We start from the raw sequence: 23,171 nt of genomic DNA, 5'->3' as shown, positions 1-23,171 counted from the left end.
CCACCGCGTTTTATCCCTCTCTTCCTTTTTCTGTCTCCCGCCTCCCCCCTCCCTTTCACTTTCCTGCCTGCCTGTCATCCTCTCCCTCCCTCCCAAGTGAGATAGTCCCACCCCCTCTAGGGAAACACACAACACTTAAGCAGCGTTCAGCCACGGCGATCAACCGCAGTTTGTTGAAGCCATTGTGCTAATAACCCCGGTTAGTCTGTTAGCAGGACTTTAGCCCTGTGCTGTTCTCTCCGGCCAGGGGCAGAGCTGCTTGACAAACTTTGGCTTGTGAAGCCCGACTGTGCAACAAACCGTGGTTAGCAATCCAGCTGCAAATCCCAGGTTGAAATACCCAGGGTGGTGCAACAGCATATTGGGCACATCACCCACCAGAATAAATCCCCGTTTTTGGGAGGTTGGGTGCTGTGCCTCTTTTTTAAAAAAAAGAAAGGTCTTTTACACTTCCTCAGAAAGCCAGTTTCGTCCAGCCATTGGCGTGCCGGAGAGGGGCTGGGGAGACCGAGGTCAAACATTGGTGTCTTTTAGCCTGAACTCTGCCTTACAGATTGACTGGAGAGTTAAAAGTAGTGAGCAGGAAAGCATGGACACTAGCTTGAGACTTCCAGGAAGAAAGGTGGACTGCAAGAATGGGGGCTTTCAAACATGCTATTTTAATAACTGATGGTTTTAAGGTGATCTTCTCAAACTTGAGGGCTAGAAACTTGCTCGTTGCCTATTGGTGTGAGGCCTAGGGGGAAACGAGAGTCGCCTTCTTGCGGATCTCTGTTCATCACAACAGCCGTTCCTTCTCTTGCAGAGATTCCCGCAGGATATCCATTCCAGTCCCTGCCCGCCTCCTTCAGAAGACACTACCCGTACCTCCTCCAGCCGACTGCGGCGTCCGACGCAGACGGCTTGGCCCCCGACGTCCCGCTGCCAGCCGGGGACTCGGAGCGCATGGCCCTTTCTCCCGAGGTCAAACCCCTCCACCTCTCCCCCTCCAAAATCATCCAACCCATCCAGGCTGCGGAGGAAGAGGACTCTTTGGAAGAACGGGTGAAGACCGAGGTTGAGATGGACGAGATCCAAGAGGGCGACCTCTGCGACCGGGATGCGGACTCCGTGGACAACATGGCAACCTCCGTCACGCTCCCCGTTCAGGACGTGAGCCCATGCGGCCTCCTGCTGCGCCACGGCAAAGCCCTGAGCAGTGCCGGAGCCGAAGAAGAAGCGCTTCAGGACTGCCAAGCCGCATACCCAGTGATAACATGCTCTGCAGAACTGGGCACCCAAGAAGAGGCCGCCGGTGGTGCAGAATCTTGTCCGGTCCACCTGAGCTACGAGGGCGAGTTGTTACCCAGGGATGATGATGATGCGCCCAGGGTGGGCCTCACGCCTCCACCGGAAGAAGCGCCTCTGCCTACGGAACTTCCTCACATCAAGTCTCCCCAGGGAAGGGAATTTCCCAGCGTGCCTCAGGAAGAGGAGGAGCCCCCCTTAGAGATGGCCAGCTATGGGGATGAGGACATGCCCTGCCCAGCACCTCCTGTGGACATCCAACTGGACGACCCGCTGGCCGGCATGAACGCCCTAGCGGCTGCAGCGGAGCTTCCTCAGGCGTGTTTGTCGCAGGCGAGCAGCGATGTCCCCCACGCGGTGGTGGCAGACCTGGAGGTCTCCTCGGGCCTGTCTCCGGAGCACACTTTCCTGCAAGGGATCACGCTGCTGAGCGAAATTGCCGAGTTGGAGCTGGAGAAAAGAAGACAAGAGAGCGAAGGTGAGTGGCGAATTTGGGGCCAGGTTTCTTGTGCCCCAGAGGCCTGGTTTGCACACGACGAAATCTGTTTCTGAGGGCGCGTGCCTAGAATTGGCCCCATGGAGGTCTGAGGGGTGGGCTGGAGGCCAGGCTGAGACAGTCTAGGCTGTGATTTGCTCACTTGTTTCCTCTTCTGTGTCTTCTTCCCAATTTGTGTCCCTTTATTATACTTGTACTCTGCTGTGTCTTTCGAGAACTCGGAAAGCTGGTTCCGTGGTCTCCCCCGTGGGGTTCCTGAACAACGATCGCTTAGATCGTACCACGATGCAGTTTTGGTGGCTGCCACAAAGACCAAGTTGATTCAGGAGGGACAGAAGTCTATACTTTGCTGTGCAGCAAGTTAATTCAAAACCAGAGGATGTAGTGATGGCCGCAGGCATAGATGGCTTTAAAAGGGCCACTATGTGAGACTGGATGCTGGACCAGATGGATTCCTGTTCTACTCCAGCAGGGCTCTTCTGATGTTCTTACGAAGGCCTTGGCCTCTATGCCCTGTTGTTGGGCATCTAGGAAAACTGGCTGGCCGCTGTGTGAGGCAGGTTGCTGGACTAGGTGGACCGCTGGACGGATCCAACAGGGCTCTTCTTATGATCTGATGTTCTTAACTGGTGGGGAAGTCAGAATAGGATTGAGGCAGGCGGTGGGTGGGTGGGGAAATGTCCGCTCTGCAGAACCATGCCTTTCTGGGTCAGATCAAGATTTACTTTGTCCAGCATGTAGTTTTTCAATCAAAGGTGGGGGCCTGGATCTTAAAGCCAGAGCCCTGGCAAAATCAGTGCGGAGCGAATGCTACTATTGGTGAGTGGGGAGCCCAGTGGTGTGGTGAGCTCGCTCAGTGTCTGAGAGGATTCCTTTTTAGCAAAGGGAAGGGAGAAAAACAGCCCTGCTGGATTAGACTAGTAGTTAGAATCATAGAATCCTAGAGTTGGAAGGGACCTCCTGGGTCATCTAGTCCAACCCCCTGCAGTATGCAGGACCTCCACAACCCTGTTGCCCATCCACTGTCACCTGCCACCCCCTTTAAGCCTTCACAGAATCAGCCTTTCTGTCAGAGGGCTATCCAGACTCTGTTTAAAAATTTCCAAAGATGGAGAACCCACCACCTCCCGAGGAAGCCTGTTCCTCCGAGAAACTGTCCCTCCTTGCCAGATGCTGCCAATGTGCAGGATCCCGCCCTGTTGCCTGGGTGTGGAACGTTAAAGGGTCAGGAAAAGCTGAAGACGCACACCCTAGGCCTTCTGTGCCTACCCCATCCCTACCCAAGTGACCCCTTTTGTCTCTTCAGCAGGCTTTGAGAACTTCCCCGTCCGGCCGACCTTGGAGAGCCTGTTGGCAGCCAGCACTCAAGTGCTTCTGGAGGTCCTCTCAAACCCCTTCATGGACAGCCTGAAACACATCCGCCTGCCTCGAGAGCTGAACCCCAACAAGAAGTACAGCTGGATGCAGAAGAAAGATGAGCCTGTGAGTTCCGGCGCTGGCGTTCTGTCGCTAGGAGGGCAGGGGGAGACGGGGGTAGGGGATTGTGGCAGAAAGGGCTATGGCAAGAGATGGGGGCAAGCGGCTGAGATAGACTTTTCTAACTTGACTTTGGGGAACATGGTCCCTCGGCTCAGTGCTGCTGCTCAGCTCTGTCTGTTCTCACTGTTATCGACTCTCGGAGGCCTAAAGGAAAAGAACTTTTGACTCCTTTTTGTGGAGGAAATTGCGGTTTGAACTCGGGTCCTCTCCGACGCAACGCGAGCATTGTGGATTGGGTTGGAAGGGACGCTTGAGCTCGGTTGCTTTGATCCCCCCAAATGGCCTCTGTGGCACTTTGCAACCAGAGGCAGTCCACAAAACCAGATTTCCTCAGAGCGAGTCCGTAGAAATTTTCAAGGAAGAGTTCGAGTGAGTAAAGAAACAGCAACAAGAAATGGGAATCATCAAAACAGGCTTCTGCCCCGAAGAATAAAAATAATCTAGATTTATTTTTATGTAGACCAAGGGGGTCAGATCCTATTGAATACCGGACAGAAACGAATCACCCACAGGCCCTGTTAAATAAAAACATTCTAACCCCCATGCGAAAAGTTCTGGATCCCAGTCGCCTGCTGGTCTGTTTTTGATGCTCTTTTCCTTCCTTCCCCATCGCAGATGTACTCCATCAAGTCGGCTATCGAGAACATGGATGCCATGGAGCTGGACTACAGAATGAGGCTGGCCGAACTGCAGAGGCGGTACAAGGAAAAGCAGCGAGAGCTGGTGAAGCTGCAGCGCCAGAGAGACTCAGAGTAAGTCGCTGTGTCTTGACAATCTACCTTTCGTAGACTCTTGCTGTCTTGGTCTTCCCAGTCCCCTTCGGGGCACATTAATGTGCTGAAATGGAGCATTGAAGAGAGACAGACAGTACCCCATGGCTTGTGGACATGAGCCATGCTAGCCATGTTTTCGGATTGCGTGGGCACTAGGCCGTTGTTAGCCTTCCTGGAGGACTCGGATATTTATTTCTTTTTTGCACTGGTCAGCGTAGAGGTTTGGTGGCCGATGGAGGCTCAGGACTCGGTTGTTTTGGTTTTGTTGTCTCTCGGTTCCTGGTTCGGGTTTTGCCACGGCTTTCTCTTCGCCCCCTGCCCCGCTCGCTGCTAAGTTTCTTACGTCTTAGTTCTGCTTTTGGTTTAACAGTCAAGCATGTGGTTCTTTTAAAGGGAAAAGCATGACGAGAATGATAGAAGCTTGGGAAGACGAGGCCCAGGAAGGCCCCGGAAGAGGAAGCACGGATCCATTGCTCTGTCGCCCCCTAAGGAGAAAGGGAAGAGTGACGGCAGGAGCAGAAAGTAAGCCCGGATGGTGGGGGAAGCGGGCTGTAGTAGAGTCACCGTCCCGGGCTGGCGGGTGGGACGTGTCAGCTCTCGTTCGGCGTGATGTCGGGTAGTCAGTGGCCCGCGTGATTTGTGCCAGGGGTTTTTGGGTGCGGTGCCACGGCTAGCCTGCACGGTGGATGGTGCGTGAGGACAAGGCGCATCCCGTGTAGGGGGACGACAGGGTGTAGCCATCCCGCACGTAGCTTGAATGAGCCGAGCGGGATGGAAAGATGGCGCAGTGGTGGAACAATAGTGTGGCAGACGAGGAGGTGATAAATGGAGGCCCCCTAGCCTAGTGCATGGGACCCGGAGACTGGCGGTGGATTCAGGGCTCCCTGGGGGTTCCGTAAATCCACCATGGATCCCTGTGGCTGTTGTGGTGTTGTGTAGTTCCCGATGTTTGCTCTTCTCCTCCTTCCTTCTCTCTTGGACGGCGTTAAAATCTTGCTGCTGGTGCCTGGGCTATTCTGGCTTGCGCTCACGTCAAAGGTTTCAAGTTTTTGTCTCTTAAATTTTTCTTTGCAAACGTGGGGATGTAAAGGATTTTAGGAAGTCGGCCTGGCCGTTGGTGTCCCAGGGGAAGCCAGTTCTTATCATCGGCGAGGCCCTTTTGGGGGTTCTCGCCAAGGATGTCGAGGGCAGATTGGTCTGTTTGTTTCCCTGCTGTCTGTCCTGTGAGACTTTTGCCAATCTCCATCCCCAGCTGCTGCGGTCGCCTGGCAGAAGAAGCTCCCTGGTATCTGGAACTTTGTGCGACTTCATCCAAAGAGTTTGAAACAGAGACTTTCCAACCCCAAACAAATCCTGATTTTGTTTTTTTTCTGATACCTTCCTCTTCAAAAGCTACTTATTCATTAGCCGCACTTACGGATTATAACAACGGTCATAACGCACACAAATAAAACAGTGTATTAACATGGTGGATCAATGCCCTTTTATATGTCATCCCAGCATATAGATTTGGGGTGGTGGGTGAAAGATTCATGCGGCTTGTGAGTGAAGCTCTCTATTGAATAAGCGGCTATCTTTTCTGGCTGCTTCTAAGTAAGGCTCAGGTCACCTGACAAGCATCGTACTTTGCTTGAGTTGCACTAGTTTTCCAGTAAGGTCTGCTTTCCTCCCAGGGGAGTGGGGGGGGGAGAGGAAGGTTGCTCATGCCCACAGGCCACACGTCGGGTACCCCTGCCTATGGCTTTTTACATTTGAAAACCGAAGCTTGATGCTGCCTTGGACTTGGTCCTTCCACTTCCTCTTCCATGGCATCGCTTAGAGCAGTGGATCGTGTCCGAGAGCCACGTTGGGGCTCCCTTCTGCTTATTTCTCTTGAGCCTCCAAGACTCTGACACCGGATCCCGGTCCCGCTGATCCCTTTTTATCTGGTTTTCAGGCTGAGCAAGTCTTTGCTGCTCTCTGACGACTCGGAGACGGGAGAAGGGACAAGGAAGAGGCACAGGGGCTTCCTCCTGGACGAGGAGGAGGATGCAGACAGCAGGAGCGGGAAGGCCAAAGGGAGGAATCACAGTTGGGATGAGCACGACGTCCTGGCGAGCTTTTCCAGCGAGGTGGGTACCTCTCCCGCCCAGACAAACTAACGCCGGTTGGACTTTTCCACACGGGAAACCTTTATTACGCCAGATTTAGGTTCGAGTGGTTATATGAACATTTCCAGAAGAGAAATGTTTCCAGAAAATGAGTTTCCCCACTCTTACATGCATCAGAGTTACGTTTAGCTGCAGCCTGGAGAAGAATTAAGACAGAAGCATCTTCTCTAATAGGAAAAAAGTGAAATCATCTGAAGCTTAGACAGGAGAAAAGGGCATGAGAGGGTAACGGTGTGTGTGTGTTTGTGTGAGAGTCTTTACCTTTGTACCCTGCTTTGTAGACTACCTAGAGCTCTCTTGCTGACCTCCGCAGGAAACCATGTTGCTCAGACAAGATGGACCATTCATGTAATCTAGCAGAGCCCTTCTCTCCTTAGGGTTCTCAAAATGTTATTTAAGACGCGGGCATCCCATATAGGGATACGTTCTCAAAGAACGTTCATCTTGGCAGACTGAAATATCACCAGCCACGTTCCGTCATGGGATCAGTGGGCCAGATAATCGTGACAAATGAGTGATGAGGTGAATTAGGCTCACAGGCAGACTTGTTGGTTACGAGTTTTTGGGATGTGGATTTGAATCGGGGTGCGGAATGAGCCGGATAGTCACCCGCAGCAACAGCACCGTCGAACACAGGGAGGGTGAAATGGCTGGTATTCCAGGAAAAGCCTGCGTGAGCCTAAAGTTCACAAAGCACAGCCCTGGAGCAAGTATTTTCTGAATGCAAAGGAAATGTAGATTCTCTGAGGCAAGGACAATGCAGTATGCCATCGGGTGGTATATCATCGCTTGTCGATGACTCTTTCCACAGGGCTTAATTATTTTCCTCCCCTTTGAAAAACCTTCACTCGTCCAAATTAAAATGCTCTTGTTTTTCCTCAGAAGTTCCCTTTCATGTCCTGGCTGAAGAAATCTCCCCCCTCCCCTTTGATTTCTCTAATTTTCGTTGGCCACTCTGTGTGGAAATGGACGTTACTGGGGATTTTAATGTCTTCGAATATCTGGGGTTTAATACGTCACGGCCGCCATCAATCCTACCATGGGACCTCAATTGGGGTCTGGATAGCACAGTCCATTGGGCCGCAAAGTTCAAGCACAAAATACACCCTAAAATGTTGGTTGACAATCCCTCCTTTCTCCTCTCAGTCTGAGAGTCACAGTGTTGCAAGTGTTTTGAGTTGGGAGGCACCTAGGAGACCAAGGAGAGTTTCGGGGTATAAGCTTTCAAGGATCAAAGCTCCCTTCTCGTTGTGAGGTAACTTCTGCCAAAGAGGTCCTCAAGGAATACTCTCTCCTTTTGCTAATTGGCAGCATGTGAGGAAATAATCCTGGAATTTATTCTTCCAGCTCTGCCATAGGCTTCCGGTTTCACATCTAGGTCTGTGGCTTCTCAAGCCATGTTCTGAGGGAAAGATTTCTTGGGGAATTTTCAGTATTAGCCAAAAAGGTTCTCCAAACATAACTGCTTTCCCACCACAATTGCTCTTCCCATGCAGCATGCAGACCCTCCCTGGTTCACCAAGGTATCCGTAAAGTCCAAAGGGACTACCAGGTGTCATGTAGCAACTGAGTGTGTGTGCCCTGGAATATGCCCCAGAATCCTCTGGGGGACGCATGGCAGACAATGTCAACCTAGAAAGGACTCCCTGAAGGCCAGAAGGCCGTTGATCTAGGCGATGTCAGACATAAAGGGAGAACAACAAAAGGTGTTTGCAGGTGAGCTCACCTGTGCTTGTTGCATCCCTTCCTTTTCTGCAGTTGAAGATTAAGAAAAAGAAGCTGGCCTGCGACCAGGAGCATCTGGTGAGCAAACTGGACAAAGCCCTCTCGCTCTCCAAGCACAGCAAGCTGAAGTCCCCTTTCAAGTGCATGGGCAGTGCTGGAGGGAAGCTGAGGAACGGCAGGGGCAGCCGATACCTGCTGCCGCGGGAGGAAAAGAAGAGCCTGTCCAACACCCTGAGCTTCTCCCTGAAAGCCTCCAAAGAAGGTAAAAACAAAATGGCGGCCAAAATGAAGAAGATGGAGGTGGGGCTAAAACTCAAGGGCCACCTGAAGGTGACGTCTTCACCGGCAATCTCTGAATTTAGCAGCTATTCCTACAGTAAGTAACTTGAGGGTTTTTTTCCCCCAATTGCCTGTGTTTTGGGCTTTGTCAGAAAGGGAAAATTTAATTTCTTCCGTCTCATAGCGGCTGTAGTTGAGTTTTGTTTCACGGCGGGCTGTGGGAGGTGGCTACCTTGATTCACAGGCCTAGGTGTGGTCGCACCTGCAAGAGCGCAAACACGATTTTGCTCACAGTCAGGGTGTCTTTCGGTCAGTCACTGCAGTTCACCGTCTGCCCCTAACAAGTTCTGTCCACCAGACTCCAAACGGGAGAAAGATGGCTTTTCTGTTGGTCTTCGAAGGCCCAACAGGGTCGGGGGGCTGCTTTTGTGTGGCTAGATCCCATATCTTTTTTTAATGGTGGGATCAATTGAAAGGAATTTGAAGGGAAAACACTTCTGCCCCCAATCGTGTCGATCTTTGTGGAAACGTAATAGCAGTATGGGAAAGAGCTCCAGCGGGGTGTGGAGGCCTCTAATCTGGAGAACCAGGTTCGATTCCCCACTCCTCCACCTGCAGCCAGCTGGGTGACCTTGGACCAGTCGCAGTTCGCTTGGCCCCACTGACCCTCATAGCGTACCGGTTGTGGGGAGAAGGGAAAGGTGCTCGTAAGCCACTTTGGGACTCCGTCAGGTAGTGAAAGGTGGGATATAAAAAACACAGCAACCAGTGTGTTGTGGGATCTAGTCAAAAGGAGTGAGCCGTCTTATCACCCGAGTAATCTGTCAACATGGCATTATATTGCTATTTTCTGCAGTGTTTTGGGAATGACAAAATGGCACAGGACAGGGCAGGATTCAGTGGTTTGGATCGTTTCCTCCTTTCTGCCTCTACCTCTTGAAAAAGCCGATTTTCAGGAGTAAAATTGAGGGAAGTTTCATGTAGGGAGGGTGTCTCCCACGCCAGATCGGATCTACCCTGTCTTGAGAGGAAGTGGAATCTGCAGCCATATAACCTCTCTTACAAATGTTTCCCTAATACCATCCTTGTGTTGTTCTTTGACTGTGGAGACAGATGTCAGCAGTGTCTTCTGCTGACTTAACCATTTGACAACCAACCTCTCCCCCCTGCCCCAAAACTTTACCTTGACTGCAGATACAGACTCCGAGGAAGACGACGTGTCCTTGAGGAACGGGTGGCCGTTCCAGACCTCATCCAGGATGAGGCCTCCAAACCTGTACTGTGCAGTGGGCCAAAAGACCAGCAGGATCTCCGGAGGCTTCAAGGCCTCCAAGAAAGGCCTGCCTGCTCCTAGGACTCTCAGATCTAAGCTGGCTGCCAGCCGGAAGCAGCCGTTTTCCATGGTGCCCAGAGAGGCTGAAGCAGGATCTTCCTTCAGTGACTCCTCGGAGGACTCGTTTGATCAAGGTTATAACAGATTATAAGGTTATAGCTAGATTACAAGGTTGTAACTAGATGATAAACACACACACAGAGAAAAATCAAATCAGCGTCCGTATATTGAGCGAATGAGAGTGCGGGAAGGGGCGGAGGGGGAGATGGTTCTGGTCGGCCATCTTGGATAGTGCTGCGATCGGCCATTTTGGGCGACGATCCATTTTTTAATATGGGGGTGGGGGTAGTATGACCCACAGTCTACTTTTTTATATAAACCGAGAATCTTGTGTCATGAATGCTTATTATTTTATCACTCATTGGCTCTTCGTGGAGCTGTCAAATCGACGGGGGTGTGGTCTCTGTCCTAATCTCCCTTTTCTGTTCCCCATCTCCTCGTCCTCAGCTCCCTCCCTCCCCCCCCCCAGACCCCTCATCTCCTGTTGCTTTCACTGTTGCTGTTATGTGGCTTTATTATTATTATTATTATTATTATTCTCATTTTAATTTAATTTTTGGCATGTGTAGAGCCTCGGGAGGACGTTTGTAACGCTAGCCTTGGTGTTGTGTGGGAGTGGTTTCCCCCCGCCCTCCTCCCCATGATGTTTGTATTGCAATTTGGTACCAAGCTTTGTATTAAAAATATCCAGTCTGTTTTTAACTAAACCCGTCTGCCTTGTCTCTCTTCCTGTGTCTCTCACTAGGTGACCTAGCTTGGCGCTTCCCTTCATCCCGCTGTTCCCTCATCACTCCCAAAGACCGTTAGCAAATGGATTTAACCCCCCACTTGCCCGGTGTTTTCTCTATTATTCAAATATCCCTGGCTTTGCAGTTCACTTAAGGTGGCTTTTGTTTATCCGGAAGGGGGTGGGGGAAGCAAATCTATGCCTTGTTTTTTCTTTCTTTCTTTTCTTTGAAAGGAAACACCAGGGGGGGTTGCATTGCTCATGGGTGTAATTCAAGCAGGGGCTTGGTTGTTTGAGCCTCTCCCTTTCTCTTTTAAATCGCTGGTGGCTTTTCCTCCAGGAAATAATATTTGGGAATTAGTGAGCTTGCTAACTGTTAAGAAGAAACTTTCGCATAACGGCTGGAGCCTAAAACAAACAGAGTTTTCCACGGTCAGGTGTAGAACAACACAAGTGTGTCTTTCCTACCTGCCCCTTCCGCATTTCTTTTTGAAAGTCCAGCGGGTCGTGAAGATCTCCAATGGAGCACAGACTAGGGTTGCCAACCTCCGGAAAGTCAATTGTACATCGATTGACCTTTGTTCTAACCTCAAGGAGGCGCTTGGAGATCTCCAGGCGACTGAAATCAATTCCCCTGGAGAGAACAGCCTGTTTGGAAGATGGACCTCTTGAAGTCCCTCTCCAAACCCCGCCCCCTCAGGCTCCGCCCTCCAAGTCTCCAGGTATCTACGGCTTGTTTGAACTGTAGGCTGAGCAAGAGGAATGGGAAAAGGTCCCCTGAACCACCATTTGTCAATCTGGCTGGGGAGGGGGTTACTGTAGAGCCATGCTTGTGCTCATAGAAAGACACTTTGGGACTCTGGATCTTTCTGTCCTCATTCGGCTGTCTTTTTCTCCCTGAGCCCACTCAGTTTTGGTAATCAAAAATACAAAGCAATAGCTATAAGAAAGTTTTTTTTTTTAAAAGTCTGAAAACATAACGAAAAGTTATATATTCTAAATGAATCAGAAATATATTTATTTAAAAGCACTGAATATTTAGAAAGCCAAAGAGCAGTGAATAGGCCAGTATATGTGATACCCATCTCCTCCTCACTTGTTGAATTTTCAGGGGGGGTTTAAAACTATTTTTAATAGTTCCCCCTGTTTAGATTACCTTTTCCCTAACCAGTGTTTTGATCTTGACGATCAAGGAGAGTAATTTCCCTCCATGTCCACCTTTTCCCAAGATCGGTTTTAGGGAGGGAAAACAAATATTCAGATATTCAGAACGGAGGAAAACAAATGTCCAAGAATGGAGGGGGGGGGATCTTGGTGGGAGGAAGGGGAGAGTTTTTTAAAAGGGATTTTGATGAATGCCTTATTCTGTTTGCTTTCTTTTAAGGGATATTTGGGTAATAGTATATCTGTCGGCTTTCCCTGATTGACTAAAACCGCTAATAACCTCAGCTTTTCTAGCGTGCTTGCTTTCTCCTTGCAGCTGCTTGGCCACTCCCTTCACCCCTGACCCCTACCCATGATGCTTTGAGTGTCTGTAGCGGCCCCTTCCATTTGTTCTCGCGCGCCACTAAAGAAGCAAAGTGATTGGCTTTTGGAGTAGGGCAGACACAGCTCAGCGAAGGGTCCCCTATTATGTAGGTAGGCAAAAGTTCTCTCCTCTCTTTCTTTTCTAAGCACTGTTTCCAAAACAAACAAAAACCCGCAGCCGTTTGGCGGGCCTCCAGTTTACTCTGCCCCGTTCGATAAACGCCACTGAATTTTTTTTCCTCTGGGTTTGTCCACTCTGATTCGTTTTTCAAGAAAAAATTGCTGAGGACTCCAGAAAATTCTTGAAAATGTCCTTAAGGCTCACATTTCCCATCTAAACATTCTGGCGTAGGAAATCATTTTAAGGAGCATAGAAATAACTCCCTTAGGACTTTCCCCAAAGGCCTCGTTGGTCTTCTTAGAAGACTGTGCGTGATTCCTTATCTGGCACAAACTTAAAGTGACAACCTGTCAGGTGGGAAAGCAGGTTCCGCTTTGATGTCCCGAGGACCTGAATGTCGTTTTTCTTCCGGTGACCTTTAAGGAGCAAATGAATGAAGCTGTTTACATCCCGGTTTCCAACCTGAAGGTTTTTCCTAAGATAATGTGACTTCCGGAGAAAAACTCATAGAGCAGAACTCTTAGGTGAAATCAGGAACTGTGTAGCGCCCCCTGAAATTAAATACTCAGGTAACAGACAGTGGGGATTGTATGTTTCTCTGAAGAGAGACATTCCATTCCGTCTTGATTTTCCAGCTCCTCCACAGTATACAGAACGTACTTTCAGTTGTGATGTAGTTACTTCTGTGGAAGCAGCTATTGTCACAGGATACATTTTTTATTTTTAAATGCAGCCTCATATACTCAGCCAAAATTCTTACAGGAAGGGACGAATGGTAGTTCTAGGAATGGCTGGAAACTCTATGGCTTTACAGCCAACTCTTTGCAGGCGTGACAAAGGGTAGCTCTAAGAATTGTCAAAAACTCTATGGTTAGTACAAGTCTTTACCATAGAGTTTCTGGCGAATCTTGCAGGTTATCCTGGGTCCTCTCTGGAAGGAACTTGTGTGAAGTGTGTAGGGACTGCCATTCTTAGCAGCGGTGGGCATGGGATTTGGGAGCAGGGCATCTCTGCCCCCCTTGGGGGTTTGGCAGCCCCTGGTGGGGGAAATGCATTCTTTGTTGACCTCAAGACTCAGGGCAAGTCATGCTAATAGCGTTAAGAAATGGGTAGGCGACTGAGAATCCAGTTCAGGATACATTAATGCTGGTTGCCCTTTTCTGGAATAGCCCCATTGGAAAGAAACATCTTCTTCCAAAAAAACACATTTAGCCTTCTGAAGGACATTTAGAAAAAGTAATTTACCCCCAAAGAATTCTGTTTCTGGAGTCAACAGCATAAAACACAGTTGTGTTGTGGGTGTGGTCTTTTTAAATGAAGGTTTGTGCCTTTGGGGGCTTGACAAACAAAACCGTGATATCGGCGAAAGCTGGTTGGCCAATCGCAGCCACGTGCAGAGGACCCAAAAGCTGTCTAAAGTCTGCCTGCACTTAGCCATCTTTGTATGCTTGGCAAAATGATGATATTGTGCTTTGTTTGCGAGAATATATAATAGATATATCTATAATATATGCTTCTATATTATACATACATATATCTATTATATATTTCAAGACATAATTAATCTTGAATGTGCATTTCTGTCTCTACTCCCGCCCCCCCGGCTCATCCCATCCTTTTTCTGCCCCTAGTCACCTTTTTACATTTCTTTGTGGTAACTTCGCTTATATTTATGTGTGGCAACGTTTAACAAATGTCTTGTCTGTTTTTTTAACCAAGCTGCTGTTTCTTAGACTGTTTTCAGGGGAGTGTGCGTGAGGAGAACCACCAAGCCGTTATTTCAGGGAGGGAGGGGGATGCCACTGGACGTTCTGGGGCCGAATAGACAAATGCCACAAGCCAATCGTGTACCTCAGCCAACTTTGTACGTGTCGGCCATTGGATTGGCCTGCGGCCCAGTGGAAGAGCCTCTGCTTGGCATGCAGAAAGTCCCTGGGTTCAATCCCCGGCGTCTCCAGTTAAAAGGGCCAGGCATTCGCCTGGAGAGCCACTGCCACTCTGATGAACCAAGACTCTGATTCAGTATAAATCGATTGTGCCCATCACGTTGTGTGCTTAAGGGTTCCTGGCGCTTTTCGGGTTATCTTGGCTGTCAGCAATGGGCCACCCTTCCGAATGCCATTCGGAAAAGCCCCCTGAATGTGAGAGGGTTTCTTTCCAGCAAGCACAAGGGACTGTGGTTGGCAAGGGGGTTCCCTCGGGAAGATCTTGCGCCCCTTGGGGTGACATCTAGCAAGATCAGTGACTGTCGGTTCGCGTAGCTGAGGGTAGAGGGTAGATAGATGGAAAGAGCTGGTGGGGTGTCCGGTCCTGATGGCATGCCTGGTGGTGTGGGATGTGTATGGCACCTAGTGAAGGTTACTCAGCAAAAGGGCCATTTTTAAAAATGTGTATATCAAAAAAGCATTGCAGTGTATGGTGCTCTTTGAAGGTGCTAGTGGATTTACCAGCTGCGACAGCAGACGGCTATAATATTTATGGGAATGGTGGCTTACGACTCTCTCTCTCTCTCTAACTATGGAGGAGTGGGAAATCAAGAACTCATGACTTAATCTTTAAAATGTAGAAAATGAGAGCAATTTCCTTACCAATGCAAGCCCCTGAGAGTCTAGAAACGCACCATAGAAATTATTTCAAATGGACAGCCTTTCCCTTACCTTTACCATTTGGTTTCAACAGCAAACTTCCCAGAGGTTGTTTTTGGGGTGATTTGTTTTTGGCTGGATGGGAGTTTTGCTCCATGATTGCTTTGGCTTTTGGAAGGTTTGGCAGTCTGTCAGTCATGCAGGTGTGCAGGGCCAGAATATTTTGCTCAGGACAAATGAGTTGAGCTAGTGCTGAATAGGGGTGGACAGTTAAGAAGTGAATACCGTTAAGAGGGTAGATTCAAGCTTAAAAAAACAAAACAAAACACCTGAATTCTGCAAAAAGAAAAGTAGAATTTTGCAACTTGTCTTTGGAACATGCAACATGGTTTTAAAGACAGAAGGTGTGTCCTTGAGCATTTGCAGAAAGATTTTTCAACCTTTTGGCCATGGAGAAACCCATTAAATATTTTTCAGGCTTTGGGGGACCCCACAAGTGCTGTCATGCCCCTTCAGAGAAGTGGGCGCAGAAGTATGATGGAAAAACCAACCAATCGATCGCTTTATGGATCCATTGTGAAAAAAGAGACTAGGCCTGTGGAGCAACAAGAGAAGTAGGCCCCAGTGACATCTAATGATGTCTGGGGCCATCCGAACCTCTGACGAAGGTCGTGCAACCCCTGGGGAGCTCTCATCCCTGGTTTATGGAGCGCAGATTCAATTACTCAAAGCGTAGCCAGCAGGAATGTGTGAGTCCTGGATTTTATAAGAATGTCTCAGGGACATGAAATGCCTAGTTCTTTGCTGTATAGGAGGGCGGGGGAACAGTGTTGCATTATTACGTGTGTTACTCCTGTTCCTTTGTAATTATAGGATACTTGGTCTGTATCACCGGCAGTAGAACCCTTTGATGGTTTGGAATTTGCAGCCTGATGAGTGTGAAAAATGACCAAGCGGTTCCTCACCTCGGCTCAGAATAGCCTGCATTTTCTGACCTGGAGTGGATTTAGCTGTAGCCAGGGCAGGCGGGAAGGTAGCCCAGGAAACTGGGCAGGAGGTCCCCAAGGCTCTGAGCCGGCGGTTGTTGGAGGGTTTAAATCCAACACGCAATTTAGGCAGATGATCTTGCCCGAATTGGCGTTCCCGAGTCAACGCGAAACTGAAATTTCGACGGCAGAGGAGTCAAAATTCTCAAAGAGAGAAATGCAGGTTAGGACCTGTCTCCCAATAACCTTTTCTGGAACGATATCAAGGAGCGTCTCTGAACTAAGAAATCTGGGTTGGCTGGGCTCACCCTTGCCCTGCTGGAGAAGGACTCCCTCTGACAGAGACAGGAGTCGGGAGATTCAGCCCTCTCTCACTAGACAGGCAACTATGGGACCCCTAAGTAATAACTGGGGATCTAACTCACACGCCGAAAGAATTTGAGACACTCCACATTCTATTACATGGTTAAAACCCGAATGCTGCATCCCGGAAATTCGACACAAGCCTTCGGCCCTGTCTTTGCAGGAATGTTTTAAAATAAATAAATTAAACCTGTTTTTCCAGGAGGCTGAATTCTGTGGTCAGTGCGTGTGCGGAAACACACACATTATCAGTGGCCTGGTGGCTTAAGGCTCACTCAATCGGTTTGCAGAGGGCATGGGGATGCTTTGTAGATGTGCAGAGGCAAACGGCAATTGTTCACAGACTTGGGTTTTTGAGGCCTGGATTGGGGGGGGGGGGATCTAATGGTACGTAACCCAGTTTTTTGTCCACAGAGGGGCTTTCCTTGACTCCTCCTCTTCTCTTTTCTTGCCCTTTCCTGCAAACCTTTGCTCTTTCCGGACGGCCATGTCCCCACGCATTTAATTGTGCTTGCAAAGAGGGCGTCCGCTCGAGAGCGGGACCGCTAGTGAGCTAAAAGAACGGATCGAGACGCCATTTGGACTCGTAACAGAGTCTCTCTTCTATCTCCTGCTTAACAGATTCGACCTCAGAGGAAGAAGAGGAGGAGGAGGAGGAGGAGGAAGAGGAAGCAGAAGATTATAGACTGGGTGGGAGCGACAGGCTTTCGCCCCCCGTTTTGGACGAGAGCGGTCTGGGTCTACTCGCGAGGTTTGCCGCCAGCGCCATGCCAAGCCCCATAATCCCGCCGTCTCTCTCCATCGTTCAGCTGGAAGCAAAGCAGAAGGCAAAGAAGAAGGAAGAACGGCAAAGTTTGATGGGTAAGTTTGCCCAGCTCACCTGCGCATGAGGTTCCAGGTTGAATCTTCGGCCTCTCTCTGTTTCAAGGGATCTCTGGTAGCTGGGAAGGGCTTTTGTCTGTGATCTCAGAAGATGAGCTTTTGTACCCCGCTTTTGACAAGGAGCCCCAGAGCGGCTGATTATCACCTTCTCTTCCTCTCCCCACAACAGACGCCTTGTGAGGTAGGTGAGACTGAGAGGACTGGGACTGGGACAAGGTTACCCAGCTGGCTGCACGTGGAGGGGAGTCGGGAATCAAACCCAGCTTGCCATATTTGAGACCCCTGCACTGTGGGAAAGCTGCTGCTACTGTCTGAGGGCAGGGGGGCAGGATGGTTTGGGCCCTAGACAATTGCCTTGGCATGACTAAAGGACAGGCCAGCCCTGTTGGGAATCAAGCCAAACCAGAGTTGGTTGCACAAACCATGGCTGGTGGTTTTCTTACAGTCTCTGAACACCGCCTAGGCCAGAGTCACAAGAGGAATTCTGGGGGAGGGATCTAAATGGGGCCAAAAGCACCAGAGCGTTGCCCTCTCTCGCTCTGCGTCTCCGGCTGCCTCCGACTCCTCTCCCCGCCCCGCCCTTCCCTCCTCCCCCCCCCTTCTCCATGAATAATTGAAATTTTGCTTCTTTTAATTCCCTTGTGAGCCGCTGGCTGCAGAGCCGGCCCCGGGGCAACATCTTTCTCAGCCAGGCAGCTCAGTAAAAAAAGCTCCATTTATAAACCCTTTATTAATATGTATTAAATGATAATGGGATTTATAGAGGGTTTCAGAATAGAAAATGATGTCTGCCATGGGAGGCTGGCTTATTTTTAGCTGGTCGTATCTCCAGGCTGCATCTCAGGCCGGAACCACTCTGTCCCAGCCCCTTCTCTTCCCCGTTGCTAAGGGGAGACAGTCACTTGGCTTGAGAGTTGCGTGACCTATTCTCCTCCCCACAACTTCAAATCGTAGGAATCCTGTATTTTTTCCATTCAAAGAAGGCCAGTTTGTAGAGTCTGTGAATCGGGAAGAATTGTCCGCCTCCTGCACAAGTTCTGCGTGTGCCTCCTGATGGGAATGGAGAGGAAGTCCAGTGCTGGGACTCACACAGAGGCATGACAGGAAGCCTCCTCTGAGGGCAGGGGATGCAGTAGCACTTCCACAGCCTGAGCGGCTAGACCATTCCATTCTACCCAGTGTGGAGACGTGATGTCATTATTCCTTTCCAGGAGGGGCGGATTGAAAAGAGGCCAGGTGACTGAGCAGTAAATCGCGTAGAGATGCAGTGGGCAGCCTCCCTGCCCACGAGTGCCGTGTGCTAAGGGAAGTCTTTGATTTATGCCTTGTGCAACCCTGGGGCGCCCTGCCCTGCTGTCTGGGAATGTGCACATTAATTAGAAGGACAGCCCGTGCTATAATTACAGCCACATCTTCACCTCCTGCTCATGTTGTGGCTCAGTCCCACACTGTTTCGGTAACCTTTGAGCGATTGCCGCATGTGAAGCTGCGAAGGCCACATGGCACCGCTCGCCTCGGTGCTAGGAGCCCGGATTTTGGAGGGTGGGGCACCTTGACACCCATGGAGCCCCAGTGGTGCTACGGTGGCGCTCGTTCTGAGCAGAGCAGCATGGGGGGGGGGGGGGCGAGGCAGTTGGGCAGAAAGCCAACAGGAAGCAGAAAAGAATCAGGAAACGGTCAGCCCTGTGGCTAGCATCGGATGGGGAATCCCACCGGCTTGCCCTTCCTCTACCCAAAGTATAGGTTTGGCTATACCAGGCTTTCTCAAGCAGGCTTTCGTGAAATCCCGGGGCTTCTTGACGGCCCTGGACGGGCTTCCCGAATGGGGAAGGGAGTTAATTAATTTTTTACATACTTAAAAAAAGTGTTCAGCATTTATCGTATGTGGTCATGTTGTCCTGCCCCTCCCAAAATGGCCAATGAGGGGGTGGGAAGGGGAGTAGCCCCAGATGGGCGGGTCCACAGCTACACTTCCCAACCATATCCTGTATGATCTTCACACCACTTCTGGGGTCTCACAGGCTGCCCTACACTTTTGAGCCCCAGACAGATGGACCCCTACTGGTGTGATGTTCTGGAAATGGGTAAAGTCTGTTGCATGGACCTTAGGCAGCGGGAGCATCCGGTGGGCCGCAGGATCCCGAGAAAACCCTACTAGGGTTGGTGCCTAAGTGAGCACTCTGTTTCGGGATTGGGATGGATTCTCCTCCCCACAGCACCAATCGGAAATACGAGAGGTCATTCCTGAAGGCTGCGCTATCCACCAGAGGCACCTGAACAGTCACTGAAATCGGCACATGCCCAGTTTGTTGTTGGGTGGAACTTGGGGGCCTTGAGGTGGATGACCCAGATCTCGGACGCTAAGCAGGGCTGGCCCTGATTCCTACTCAGAGAGGAGACGAGCAAGGAAATCCATGGTTGCCATACAGCAGGGGTGGCCTAACTGTGGCTCTCCAGATATTCGTGGACGACAATTACCATGAGCCCCTGCCAATTGGCCCTGCTAGCAGGGGCTCATGGTTATTGCGGTCCATGGACATTTGGAGGACTACAGTTCAGCGGCAAACCACCTCCCGACATCTCTCGCCTTGAAAACCCTGTGGGGCCACCAGAAGTCAGCTGTGACTTGACAGCCAAGAAAAGAGAGGAGATGCTAGACATTGTTGGCGGCCGAGAATTCGGAAGCTGGGTGACGCGACGGTATTTCCTGAGATCTACAGCGGGAAGAATTCTGAAGTCTTGGCGAAGGATTTTGAGCTATGTTGACCTGGAACGCTTCTTGTAGCAGAACCGTTGATCAACGGCAGATTTTTCTCCTTCCTTTGAGAGAAGGGCCTGAGGGGGTTTTCTGAGGCGAGTCCCTGAGGACGGGAACAAGATCTCGGCCTGTGAGGCCAAACAAACCCATGGTCCATTTCGGGGACAGGAAGATGGCATATCGGGAATTTCCACAGCTCTTGGAGCGTCACAGCATAACCCAACAACAAGGGACTTCCCTTTACCTCAGTGTGGGAAACAGCGGTGTTGGGTGTCCGTTAAGGGGGGGGGGGATAGAGGGACAACGTTCCCTAAGGTCTAGCCTGTTCACATATGACCACCCCTCTTTTGAAGGCTTGGCAAAGGAGAACCACTGGGAAGCTACAATTTGGCAGGTAGGACGCATGTTCTCCCCCACCTCTCCCCAAAACTGAGGCCCTTTTTGGTGGCTTTTAGCACATCCCACTCATGGGGAGGTCTGGGGAGGAATGGGATGGGCCCTTGGAAAGCCTCCTGATGCCACAGGTGCCTCCCAATATGCTCCTCGAGACATTTGTTCTTGTTCTGCTTTTCACTTGGCCTCCAAGCCTGTGCTTAGGGGAGTGGTGGGTCACCCATTGCTCTTTTAGCCACTCCGCCACCCTGGCATAAGACTCAAGGGAAAAGGGAAGGGAGAAACATCTCAGTGCAGGCACAGGAGGAAGGGGAACAGTGAGCACTGCTTGGTATACCGTGGTGGGATACCTTGAAGCAGCCTCATCGCTAGTCAGTCCTTTGACCTGTCAAAAGTCTGCCTTTTGTCCTCTGACGGGCAGCCGCTCTCGAGGAGCTCAGCGGCAGGTCTTTCACATCACCTGCAATTTGACCCTTTTAAGTGGACATGCTGGGGATTGAACCCGGGACCTTCTTTGTGCCAAGCGGGTGCTCTCACTGTGCTTACGCTCTTCCTCTCATTCATGTCAGCAGTCTGTATTCTGTGCTCTCTGCCCTCTTTTTCTCACACTTCACATGGTTAGCATTTGCTGTAGCCATTTCTGACAGCCCACGGGGGAAAACGGTCCGAATGGATTTGAATTGCCTGTATGAAGAGTTTTAATTTATGTATTTTCAGACTTTAAGCCTGCCCTTCCCCGAGGGCTCAGAGATGAAATAACAGAATATGAAATATGAAATAATGTGAAATATGAAGTAACAGAAACACAGCCAAACGTTTAAAATCTCAACGCTGAATTAAATTAATGACAAAACATAAAGCAACATGATAAAATACATTGTAAAATGCAGTCATTTCCATAGCTAACTACATGACTAATAAAATGTGCCCAGTTCTGCCTTCTGTCTGCAGAGAGAGGATGGGGCAGTATTTGAATCAACTTGCATAGACTTGATGGGCTCCAGACAGGAATCGGGTAGCCGAAATCAGCTGTGTAGGCCTGGCGGAACAACTCCGTTTTACAGGCCCTGCGGAACTGCTTGAAGTCTTGCAGGGCCCTCATCTTACCAGAGAGTTCCGCTGGGCCGGAATTGAAGCCAGTTTGATTTTTGAGGAATGTCAAGGGTGGGTTTGTTGTTCTGGTAGCCATCAGTCGCAGGGCTTGGAATGCGCCGTCCAGCACCAAGCCAGCGATCTGTTGGGTCCGGCCCAATCCAGATGGCCCCGGCTTGATTCCGTCTCCTCTTTTCTACCCAGGGACGGAGTTTGAGTACACGGATTCGGAAAGCGAGGTGAAGATCCGGAAGAAGTCTCCCCCTCAGTTGCTGCGTGGGAAGAAGGGCATGCTGGAGCCGGGCAGCGCCACCCCCGTCCAGTCGGCGAGCTCCATGGACTCCGCCCCCGGGGTGAGCTTGGACAAGGCCAAGATGGCGTCCGAGAAGAGCCGGAAGCTCAAGAAGTTCAAGTCGCCCAAAGACCTGAGCTTCGAATTCGGGCTGGAGATGAGCGACGACGACCTCTGGAACCGCCGGCGAAGCGAGCGCATCTTCCTCCACGACGCCACCATGTCGTCGGCCGCCCTGTCGCCCGCTGCGCCGAGCGGCTCGACCTCCGGGTCCAAGGGCAGCCGCAGCCTGAAGGGGACTCCCCTGAGCCCCAGGAAAGACGGGAGCAAAGGGAAGGAGAGGAAAGAGCTGGTCAAGGTATGAGCCACTCCTCCTGCTCCTGGGGAGGCAGGCAACCGACTCCCGACTCTGGGGCAGGGCAGATTCTGCCCATTGGAGGCGGAAGTGATGTGGACCATCGCTGGCCTGTCCTTCTTCGCATCCAAGTGGCTTCTGTAAAACAAAGCCGGAAGTCAGGACCTGAGCCCCTGTGGCTTTGGGCAAGAGCACACTTATTTGGCTTCTGGCCATCAGGGGTGTGTGTGTGTGTGTGTGTGTTTTAATTTGCATTTCGTTTGGGCGAAACTTTTTATACCCAGGGAGAATTGGTTGATAAATTAAATCTGTGTGTTGCGTTTCGAGTGATGAGCCGTTCCGCTCTGTGATTGTTCCCTTGTGCTGACAGGCCGGGGGTACTTTACTAACCCTGCAGTTTAAACCCTTTCAGCCCCCCCACTCTGGCATCCACAGGTATCTTCATGTCTGTAGACTAGCAGGGTTCAATCTAGCACTTCAGGGATCCACTGGCTTCTTCTCCTACATGTCTAGCATGGGCTTCTGTGCCATGGCTGTTTTCATGCCTCCCCTATTCCATGGCACAGAAACCCACACTAGGCGTGTAGGAGAAGAAGCTGGTGGATCCCCGAAGTGCTAGATTGAACCCTGCTATTCTACAGGCACTATCGCACTGTTCGCCCACGTTAAGCACACTGCAAGTAGAAATGTAGCATGCCAGGTGAAATAAGGTTCTCACTTTCCCCCCCCCAACCCACATGGCAAAGAAGGTGAACCCCCTTCAGACCCTTCTGAAACAACATCTTGATCCTTTACTGGATCTCGGACCAGTGAACCAAGTGGGAGTCCTTAATATTTGCAGAAAGTTCTCTTCCCCCCCCCCCCCCAACAATTTGCCACCGGCTGGAATCAGTTCACCAATGCGTCACGCCCCCTCCCCATCGCAGCTGAAGATGGTAAAAAAATACCACGAATACAAATGCAATAAAAAAATCTATAAATGCAATAAATAGAGCAATAAAACCAATTAAAACATTAGAGGGCAGGGAAGAGGATGTGATTTCGGGCCGGGCCAGGGCCACCACCCTGATTCTTGTCTGGCAACTGGTGCTGATTGGAGAATTCCCTGTGCTCTTCTCTTTCCACTGTGCAGAAGAAGAAAAACAAAGAGAGCCCGTTCTGCTCTTCCTCCTCGTCCTCGTCCCACTCTCCGGGCATAACCAGCTCCCCGCCCGACCTCCGCGCCAGCCTGGCAAGCTCCCTGAGCTCCAGCAAGAAGAGCAAGGCCAAGATGAAAGCCAAAGAGGCAAAGAAGGAGGTAGGCAAGAGCCAGCATGGTGTGGTGGGTAAAAGGTGGCAGACAAATCTGGACAACTGGGGATGATTCCAGCTCCTCCTCCCACATGCAACCAGCTGGGTGACTTTGGGCTGGACAGTTCTCTCAGAGCTGTTCTTGCAGAACCATTCTC

At 50.5% G+C, this 23,171-nt stretch overlaps 1 protein-coding gene across 6 annotated transcripts in view; it reads left to right on the top strand.

The window, feature by feature from the left end:
* Positions 1-23,171, top strand: part of TNRC18 (trinucleotide repeat containing 18) — a 78,105-nt gene that overhangs the window by 43,360 nt on the left and 11,574 nt on the right. For 4 of the 6 annotated variants that reach the window (XM_077317217.1, XM_077317212.1, XM_077317213.1 and 1 more), the window contains exons 11-20: positions 806-1,765; positions 3,090-3,265; positions 3,938-4,074; positions 4,489-4,617; positions 6,032-6,206; positions 8,004-8,346; positions 9,444-9,716; positions 16,573-16,812; positions 21,281-21,726; positions 22,856-23,020. In XM_077317217.1, the coding sequence (XP_077173332.1) occupies positions 806-1,765; positions 3,090-3,265; positions 3,938-4,074; positions 4,489-4,617; positions 6,032-6,206; positions 8,004-8,346; positions 9,444-9,716; positions 16,573-16,812; positions 21,281-21,726; positions 22,856-23,020 (3,044 nt within the window). The remainder of the gene's footprint in view (positions 1-805; positions 1,766-3,089; positions 3,266-3,937; positions 4,075-4,488; positions 4,618-6,031; positions 6,207-8,003; positions 8,347-9,443; positions 9,717-16,572; positions 16,813-21,280; positions 21,727-22,855; positions 23,021-23,171) is intronic. The other 2 variants (XM_077317215.1, XM_077317218.1) reach the window with 2 other exon arrangements.

The sequence above is a fragment of the Paroedura picta genome, chromosome 17 (genome assembly GCF_049243985.1).
Source record: "Paroedura picta isolate Pp20150507F chromosome 17, Ppicta_v3.0, whole genome shotgun sequence".
Taxonomy (NCBI): Eukaryota; Metazoa; Chordata; class Lepidosauria; order Squamata; family Gekkonidae; genus Paroedura; species Paroedura picta.
This window is presented reverse-complemented; position numbering and strand designations above follow the sequence as displayed.